At 53.3% G+C, this 10,006-nt stretch overlaps 1 protein-coding gene across 1 annotated transcript in view; it reads left to right on the forward strand.

Moving 5' to 3' along the window:
• The window catches only part of FA2H (fatty acid 2-hydroxylase), a 76,185-nt gene extending 66,457 nt beyond the window's left edge, over positions 1-9,728 (forward strand). The window contains exons 5-7 of the mRNA XM_084644281.1: positions 444-616; positions 1,761-2,013; positions 6,249-9,728. Coding sequence (XP_084500407.1) covers positions 444-616; positions 1,761-2,013; positions 6,249-6,328 — 506 coding nt within the window. The 3' untranslated portion in view covers positions 6,329-9,728. The remainder of the gene's footprint in view (positions 1-443; positions 617-1,760; positions 2,014-6,248) is intronic.
• The last annotated feature ends 278 nt before the right edge of the window (positions 9,729-10,006 follow it).

The following is a 10,006-nucleotide window of genomic DNA, read 5'->3' on the forward strand; positions in this document are numbered from 1 at the left end:
GTGCTGGCAGAGTCTGGAGAGAGGAGGAGATGCGGAAGGAATGGAGATCACTGAAAGCATCTGAGCCCCAGGGACAGGGCGGGTGGACATGGTCAGTGCTGCTCAAGGGGAGGAGGAGAATCTTGACCACAGCATTTGGAGGGTGGAGAACTGAGAAACCAGAGGTGTTTGCAGTGGCCAAGTCAAGAAATGACCCATGGCCATGAAGCAGGCTTTAGCAGTAAGGCTAGCTTATTGCCGGAACAGAGCCTGGCTGGCAGGGGAGAGGAGAGGAGACTCCTGGCTCTCCAAGAGGGTCTGGATGGATATGTCTGAAGCTGCTAAAGGGGAAATACAATACATCTGGGAAGTACAAAGTAAATGTGACGTGATCCCCTATCTTGCTTGCTAGCAGTGGTAGTGATGTATGGTTGCTGATAGCTGCATGTCTCCTTGTCATGTAGAGTATTCCATCCCTGTGCACAAGTACTTCTTCCCATTCATCTTCGTGCTGGGAATGTGTCTGTGGTCCTTAGTAGAGTATCTCATCCATCGGTTTCTCTTCCACATGAAGCCTCCTGCTAGTAACTATTATCTCATCACACTGCATTTCTTGTTGCACGGCCAGCATCACAAGGTGAGTAGTGCTCACCCCTGCTTGCAATGTAGGGAGTGGCACAACGGATCTCTGGAGATAACAGGCTCGGGCATGGGAATTGTGGAGCCTAGTCATGCATGTCAGTGACTCGTGTCCTCTCTCTGCTTAGAAAAGGAGCACCGCCCAGTGCTATTACACTTGCCCAGAGCAACGGTTTTGCCACGAAAGCTAAAATTCAAGGTCTGACTGACATTGCGGAGCCATGCTTAGACACGCACAGGGCCAGCTCCAGTGGCAACCTGCCAGTCTCTTGGCACGTGGCATTTCAAGCCATATGCAGCAGGACTCCAGATGTAGGGGCGTTTGCCTGGAGTTTCTCAATGGTGACTGGAAACGCTTTAGCACCTGTGAAGCCTGCAGACGCAGGGTTGTTTCTCAATGACTCAAAGCAGGGTGAGGCGCCATGTCCCTTCTAAGACAGTAGATGCTTTAGCCCTAGTGATGGGGAAATGCGGAAGCCTTGAGTCTTGTCGGATAACTAGAAGTTGGGCGAGTTGATTTGTGATTTAATATCCCAAATCCATGAATGCAGTGCCAGCTCCTTGGCTGGTGGAAATCAACGTCACTCGATTGAACTCCAAGGAGCCATGCCAGTCTGCACCAGGTAGGGGTCTGACCAAGTTGAGACTTAGATGGTTAAAAGTAGCTTTTAACAAACTTACCCTTCTGTGGGCACCTGAGCTGCCTTGGCAACCTCTAGCTTTGTTAGTGGTGGGAATGGTGGCAGAGTAGCTTTAGAAGAGGCCACTGCTGCAGCTAGAAGAACCCTAACCCCCTGAAAGGTGGAGGGGCCAAGATCCAAATCAGCTTCCCCTGGGAGCTGGCCAGCGTAGCCAATCTACCGCCCCTGCACCTGCAACAGGCGCTAGTAGATGCTTCTGACGCTGCTCGGAAGCTCCCTCATGATGCCTTAAACACAGCTCCTTTGACCGGTGAGGGGCTCCACCGTAGCTGGTTGTAGACCACAGGAGCAGAGGCAGATGTGTTTGTAGCTTCTGATCTGATGCTAATTGTTCATATTGCCCCCTCTCTCTCTGGGTCACTTGAACCAGGAGAGTATCCCACCTGGATTCCTTAAACGCGCTAGGAACTCACCCTGCCCATTGTGCTCCTCTGCTTACAGTCTCCATTCGACAGCTCCCGTCTGGTCTTCCCTCCCGTGCCTGCATCGCTGGTGATTGGGTTTTTCTACACTCTCTTGCGTCTGCTCCTACCTGAAGCAGTTGGCATTTCTGTGTTCGTTGGCGGGCTGTTTGGTTACGTCGTCTACGACATGACTCATTACTACCTGCACTATGGCTCGCCAAAGAAAGGCACCTACCTGTATGGACTGAAGGCTTATCATGTGAAGCACCACTTCGAACACCAAAAATCAGGTACCTGCCCCTTTCCCCTCCTTCCCGCTGTGCCTCGGAACAGACACGCGGCCAGCGAACACCACTGACCCCCGGGGAGCCTGAGACCACGTGGCTGAGCCAAGGTCAGACTGTGCTTGTTAGGTCTGCATCATCCATGCCTTGGGGCTGGGGATGGCATGTCTCTGAACCATTGTTCATCTCCTAACCCCCCCCAGTCTTTGCTCTTCTCCCTTGAGTCAACTGGAGCTCCACGCCTGTGTGCGTAAACCTCCTGGAGACTTAAAACTGGCCCCACGCTTTTAATCACAGGGGCCTAACTTTCAGTACCCAAAGCCACATTTAGGCAAAGAAAAACGTGGCCTGATCCTCACAGATTCTGAGCCCTGGCAGCCCCTACTGGGGTCAAGAAAAGCTGCAAGTTCTCAGCAACCACTTATTGTGGTGCCTAAATGTGGCCGTGGGTACCTGAAGTTAGGCACATCTGATTAAAAGCACGGGCCCCGTTTTGAGTTTCCAGGAGATTTACACATGCAGTGGAGAAGTTGAATCGGACTCAGTGGAGGCGTTCCAGACTGGTGGTTATGGCACAGACACATATACCACACCCCAACATGGGTTTGCAAATGGTGGTGGTACGTTCTCTTGTCAGTCCGTTTTCCTCCAGTTACTGTCTGATGTGTGAAGAAAACGTGGGATGCTTTTTCCCCCTCTTGATTCACGTTAATCAGGGCTGAAATCAAGCTCAGGAAATTCCAGTACATATGGCTGACTCTACTGAGCCTTAACTCTGCCCCATGTGTATGTGCCTTGAAATAGTCTTAATACTGCACAGTATATGAGCACATGGTTAAAAATTAAGACAAGTTGTGTACTTGAGTCGTAAAACTTACTTTGATTTATTAAATGTGCAGTTTTAATACTCTACAATTACATACAAACATATATAAAAAATGAATTTGAATCAGTTGCAAACAGATGCTTCCTAGTCTACCAAGAATCCTATTTCAGAGCTTTTTACATTTGAAACAAACCTTAGCTACTCCCTTGTGTGTGCAGACATAGGTAACAGGGCCTGTGCACAGATGCACACGTGTACCTGAAGTTGTAGAAAGTTTCCTTGTTACCAGAGCCCTAGTATGCGAGGTGAAGTTGAGCTTGTGTGATTCTATTGGTGTAAGAGGGCGGAGTTAAAGTGGTGCATTCAGCCGTGACTTCTGCACTTGGGAGGATTTTAAGCCTGTAAATGAAGCTATGGTCATGTAGAGGCTGGGTGGATTTCAATAATGTTCCTCTTTGTTAGAAATTAAGCCATCTAGTCAGCTGCAGCTCTGCAAGGGCTTGACAGGTATGTGGATGGGAAAATCTAGGTGCTGAGAAGTGTGTCCAAAGGTTTTAAGAAGTAGGTGCTGCTTTCTGAATTGGCACTAAAATGCAGCAGTGCTAAGGGCACTCTCCCACTGGGCTTGTAGCCTTTCTGATGGGGTATAATGCAAGTCCTGACTGCTTCTCGTAATTAAAGCGCCTGTTTAAATGTTAGGCAGGGGTCAGGGTGTTGGCCCCAACGACCGGTTAAAATAGCCCTTTGGGTGACTAGTCTGTCATGCTAAATTTCCACCTGTAACTTCGCTTGGGTTTTTGTAGAGTTCACTTCCTGCTAAACTGCTGTGTGAATCAGCTGCTGCACTCTTCCGCAGAGGTGGCTGCATTTCAGTGGTGGGAGAAGGACCCAATCCTCTAACAAATTTTTGTTAAAGCTCTGAGGTTACGTCTCCTCTGAGCACTCTTTATAGGGATGTCGAGTACATACACTGCATGCCCCACTCGTCCACGCACAAAGAGCAATGTAGATGCTGCCGGTGCCGGAGCCGGAGCCTTTCCTCGCTGCCTCCCCCATGCCAAAGCCTTTCACTGACCCATGTAGCTACACGCCGCAGTGACAAACAAGATGCATCCACGCTGTGGTGTGAAGCTACATATGTCCCATGTGCTGCGGCCGCTGGTGGTGTGCACTGTAGATGTAGCCTGCCACTGTTTCAATTAGGGTGAAAGGTTCTTATAGAAATTAAAGCTCAGATGTAGCCTGCAGCATGGAGTATGAGGCTTATATCCTCGGGCATTGCCTAGCCAGCATTATCTGACCAGCCCTGGGCTCTCTGCATCTTCCTCTTCCATTAGCCAGTGAGGATGCGCTACCCGAGCTGCCTGCAGGATATGCAGATAGAGAGGCACATCCCTACTGCCTCATGCTGGGGGAAAGGTCAGGGTCCAGGGTACCCCTTTCTGCTTCTCCAGTGATCCTTGGCCCAGGAGCGCAGCAGTTATCTCCATTTTCCAGATGGGGAAACTGAGGCACACTGGGATTAAATGATTTTCCCAAGGCTACACTGTCCCCACAGTACAGGCACCCTAAAACCATGCTGCTCATGCCGTGCGCTGCGGCGGGGCCGAGGTCTCCAGACAGGCAGGAGAAAAGTGCTGTACATAGGGTAGCTGATGCCGTCCTGACGGCAGGACATTGGCTGCAAACGCTCCCCTCCCACAGGCAGCTGGCCCCTGCGCTCCTCCCCTCTCCTGAGGCCGTGGGTTCTCTGATCCATGCAGCGCTCGCGGTCGGGGGCTGTTTCTAGAGGAGACCTGGGTTGTTCAGGTTGGCAAGGGTTGGCTGTGTTAGTGGTGACCTGTTTGGGGCCCAGAGGGAGGGAGGTGGTCCCTCCTCTGCTTCTCATTCCATGGCTGCTTTTAGTCACCAATGTGCTTAAAAACCCTCCAGCTTTCCCCAGGAACTCCTGCAATTCACTGGAAACGCTCTGCCTCTCCCGCTGTCCAAGCAGAGCCCCAAAGGCCAGTGCTGGGTTTTAAAAAAACTCCCTTGCATCTTACCAGTGTCTCTTTCAAATGGAATGAATTCCATAAATCAAAGGTATTCCTCCCCATTAGCAAGGCCTTAGTCCCCTTACAGCCCTCGCTCCACTGGGAGCGGTGGGGAGCGTGGAGGCCCAGCCCTGTACACTAGTCCAGTGCAGAATATTCATTGGGTATTGTGGGTAACCATGGCACAGAAGATGCAGTGGCATGAACCCTGACGCCGGCTAGCAACCCACACACATACGCAGGATCCCCAGTGGGCTCATGGGCCTGGAGCATGGGAGGATCTGAACTAAATTTAATATTAATCTTCAAATGCAAAATGAGCAAACACTCTGGATGGTGCCCCAGCGCTCTGCCGTGTTCAGCAAAGCAGCAATGATTCTTGGAGCAGCACTCAACAGCACTCAGACATGCCTGCATTTGGTGGGGGGACTAGTGCTCATGCAGCTTTCTGAGCCATGGCTCCTTCTCCCACCACTGAAATGCAACCACCTCTGAGGGAGAGTGCAGCAGCTGATGCACACAGCAGTTTAGGCAGGAAGTGAACACTACAAAACCCAGTTGAAGATACGGATGGAAATTTAGCATGACAGACTGGTGCAGAGCACTTGTTGCCACAGCTTCCCTGACTGTCGATACTGAATATCTAGTTGGGGGGAGGGTGGGAGATGCAGCCGATTTCATAATGTTTTCCCTCCCTCCGCCTGAGCCAGGAAAACCCCTTCCAAACAGGAGCCACCACATACAGTGCCTGTGCCAGGTAACCGTTCTCTGGGAATGCACAGGGACCTGGCACCAGCGTGGGCAGCTCACCCTTGCTCCTGGGAGTTGGCAGTGTGAGGGAAATGTCCCCGAGATGCTGTGTCAGAGAAGGCTCAGACTGACAGCTGCTCCTAGGCAGCTCACACTTGGGGGCTGAGGCGCGCAGGCCTGACTCCCCTCCCATCGCCTTGGCGGCCCAGCACTTCAGTTGTTACTTGCCTCAGAATCCGCTGGTGGCTGCAGTTAGTCTAAATTCACCTCTGAGGAGCCGCGGCATTCCACCCAGAATGCACCTGGCCTGGGGTCACCATACACTGACCCAGGTGTCTGTGCTCCCTGGGCGTCTCCGCTCTCACTGACTGAGGCGGGGTGGGCAGGGGTCCTAATGCGACAATTCCTAGTTCAGCCCCAGCGGGACCTTGGGCGAGTTCCTAACTCTATCCTGTGCCTCCCTGGCTCTACAATGGGGACCCTTCCCCACCACTCGGGCTCCATTAATGACAGTGAGGTGCTCAGACAAGAAATGACGAGGGCCATATAAGACAGGTCAGGTGACTCTTTTTTGAATGCCAGTTCACACAGCCTCTCTCTCTTCTCTCTCCTCTCCCGCCTCTTCCCCCAAGGCTTTGGCATCACTAGTAAATTTTGGGACCGTCCATTTAAAACACTAATCCCGGAGGAAACCTTTGAGGAAGAGGATTAACATCCATGGCTCCCCCGCTTGGCATCTGGCTCCCATGTCCCTGGTGCATCGCGCTGCCACCTCCCTTTCCACCAGCCGCAGGACGTCGGGAGGGCGCCCACCTTTGTAGAACTGAATGACTGGGAGTAAAAGCCCCTTGACCGCAGAGGGAGAAGACTGCCCTGTGTTGCTGGCTTTTGTCGCTTCAACCTCACGGCACTCTGCCTGGCTCCTGGGAGGTAAAGGCAGGTATTTGTCCCAAGAGGGATCTGCACAGCGTTCTCTAATGATGCTTGAAAGGTTGTCACACCACTCAGTGTGGAGGAGCAACTTTGTGTTTTTGCAGTGAGTCTGCCAGGAGACAAGTGGCTGCTGTGTAAACGCTCTGGGTTTCTTTTGCTCTGAGCTCGTCAGCAAGGAGGGAGGGAGGAGTGGGGACAAGAACTAACTGCCAAGCCAAGAGATGCATCTAAACTATCCCAGCAACCTGCCTTGTAAACACCAGAGCAGGCTGCAGCCAGGGAGACTTCGGATCCCATCATGCACTGCACTCAACATCAGACTGTCCTGGCCCAGTGCTGACCTGGCTCTGGTCAAGGGGAAGCATTGCATGCTGGGACCTGTATTCTCTATGGGCGGCATCTCCCCATTACAGGTGGGAAAGGGGAGTCTGGGCCTTAGGGGAAGACTTGGCAGGCAGGCACACGCAGCCCAGCTGTTGGCACTGGAGTGAGGGGATGGACGCTTCAGCTCTCCAAATGCCAGGGGCTGGCCCCACCGCTGAGGGCTTGTTAATTCAAAGTAAAGCATGACAATACACTGAGGAGGGGGTGGGGCTGCAGCTTCACTGCCTGCTCTGCAATCGGGGCCGGTGGGAGGTGTGCTGCCATTTGTTCCCCAGTGCACTGGCCGTGCAGTCAAAATCCCGCCTGCCCAGCACACACGTGCATTGGGTACAAAGCTTTTGGCTTTGGTGCCACATGGCAAAATCGTGCCTGCGACACCCTCCCACCTTGGAACCAGCCAGTCCATCGTCCCCCTGCTCTCCACCGTGTGCCAAAGCACCAGGAGATCCAGCCTCTTCCTGGGGGGTTGCCTGCCCTCCGGAGGGCAGAGTATCCCAGCTCGCTGCACTGCCAGTCTGACACATCTCCTGCATTGGTGTCCGAGTGGAGAGGGGCCCATGGCTGGAGGCTCTCTGGACATGGTGGCCAGCGGGAGAGGAATTGCAGTAATGATACTCCGGCTTCTGCCCCAGCTCAGGTCCCTTCCCTCTGTCTGTCGGGTTTGTTGGGGCAGGGTAGGATGTTCCTTCTCCCTGCCCCAACTCAAATCCTTGTAACAGCCAAAGTGACAGCTGTCCAGGCCAGCCCTGCTAGAAGCTAGGAGTCCTTGAGCCCAGGGGAGGAGGAGGGTGCTGCAGTGAATGGCCGCCCTAGGGCCTGCTGGGAGCAGAACCCCCTCCTTTCCCATCTGACCTCCCCAACTGGGGGGCCATGTGCTTTCCTCTGGGGCTCCAGAATGGCGGTGTCCTTTCTGGCTGGATGGGGTGTTTGGAATATGGATGCCGGTGACACCAGGAGCTGCTGGGGGCCCCTCTGAACCCGGCTGAGCTCTTAGGCCACCGCATGGCCTGTGGAGCCGGAACTGCCCTTCCAGCTCCGTCCGGGCTGGGCAGCGCCTGCTGTCTCTTGCCTCCATTAGCCCTGCCCTTTCTGCCCGGTGGCTGGCACTGGCAGCTGAGCACAGACACAGAGCGAGTGACCCCTGGGTGGGGTGCTGGGACTCCCCAATGGGCGCTCAGTGCTGTGGCATGCCTTTGGGCTGTTGGCTCCCTCGTAGAAGAGGAAAGCAGTGCTGCTGTCTTTAACTTTCCTCTCCGCTTTCCCCTTGGCTCTCAGCTCCACGCCTTTACCTGTCCCCTCCGGTAAGGCGGGAAGAGAGGGGTGAGGGAAATGAGAAGGGGCTTGTACGGCTCGGTCATTTGGCCAAAAAGCAAGTGATGGAGCCGGCAGCCTTTGCCTGGGCTCTCCTGGCCCCTGGGTCCTACCCCAAGACGGTTGCTCTGCATCTGCTGCTCAGCACAGATCCCTTGTGCTGCTGGCTGGTTCAGAAGCATCTGGCTTAGTCCCTGCTCTTTGTGGGAGCCAGATGTTACAGGAGCAGAGGTGCCGTCTGTGTTCTCTGCGAGTGCCACCTCTGCCCAGTCCCGTCCTGGAGACACATGACAGCGGGCGAGTGTGCAGAGTTCCAGGAGAAGTCTTGCTCCCCTTAGAACTAGCTTAACGTCTGGTGCTGGGGCCAGTGGGCTGGGGGGGCCCCTGAGAACTCTGCCTTTCTCACAGTGGGCCAGACTGTCCACAGCTGACTTGCCAAGATAGGGGATTCTTAGATCCCCAGGCTTTCCTTCCCCTCCCCCATGGTGGGCCACTGATACACGGGTGGAATCTGCTGCACAGCATGCCCTGATAGATGAAGTGCCAAACATGCGCCCGCCTCAGGCTTCCTGCCCTCCCTGTTCCTGGGGCTGCTGCAGGCATTCCCACTCTGCTTTTTGCTCCTCCTCGGCTGGCCGTGTTCTCTAGCTCTCCCTCTGCCTTGCTGGCCTAGCAGTCTCCTGCTGCTCTCTGGGTCCCCTTGCCATGTGTCTCCTTCCCAAATTCGGCACCTTGCTCCACAGCTCGGGGAAAGAGCACCCAGCCGCCAGAGCATCCAAAGTGCAGCTAGCTGCCTCCAAAGCGTCCTCACCCCCAGGAGACCGCACTGACTGCTAGACAGTGTTCATATGGCGTCCAATACCCCCCCTCCCCCCCAGCTTGGTGGGAGGAATCCAGGACGTTAATGTTAAGCATCATGCAGTGTTCATGACCTTGATGTTAAATAAGCTCCTAGAGTCTGGAAGCTGCTGCTAATGTGCTTGCCAAACCTTCAATAGACTAACCCCTGGTGGGAGCCTCTCTCATTTTCATATGACTGCTCTTGTATTGCAAACTAGGCTGTGCCCTGGTACTGCTTTCCCCACTCCAAGATCTGAGGCATGTAGCACTTGTGACTCTGACCAGATCACTTCAGAGGGGGCTTTTTTCAAGTCACCCCCACCCCACCAGCTGGGATCTGGGGGGATCCCAGCTGGGGCGGGAGGGAGTTGCTCAGGGAGCCCAGCTGAGCCAGCGGTAAAGGTTTTGCAGGTTTGTGTCTTGCCTTCTTCTAAGCCAGTGTACAATATCTTTTTTGCCAGATTTATCCTGTTAATGTTTTTTGTAGACATTGGCTACTTGAAACTTAAACTCCAATGAATATAATTGCTAAGAGGCCTCTTACTTTTGATGATCCTATGACTTGCTTTTCCCTAATGTCTACTGCTGACATTTAAAGGTTTGAAATAGTTATCCATAAAACTGTAGACATGACATAATTGTAAATAAACTGTATATTTTGAAAAAAATGTTTAAAAAGTGTGTGGATGTGTGACTTCTTGGAGGGCAACTAGACTGGTTTACCTTAACAAGAGACCACACCCAAGCCTGAAGCCCCATGATGTCACATCTACCTGTGGTTCCTAGGTACCAGTGCTGGTGCGTGGTTTCAGATGTCTCCAAGCAGGCAGTTCTAGAAGGAATTTCCCTGGAATCTTTTCCCACTTCACCATCCTCCATCCCTGTCCCCTGAGACAAGGCAAAGTGCTCAGCCGTGGCACCT

The sequence above is a fragment of the Lepidochelys olivacea genome (assembly GCF_965140295.1).
Source record: "Lepidochelys olivacea isolate rLepOli2 genome assembly, chromosome: 12".
Taxonomy (NCBI): Eukaryota; Metazoa; Chordata; order Testudines; family Cheloniidae; genus Lepidochelys; species Lepidochelys olivacea.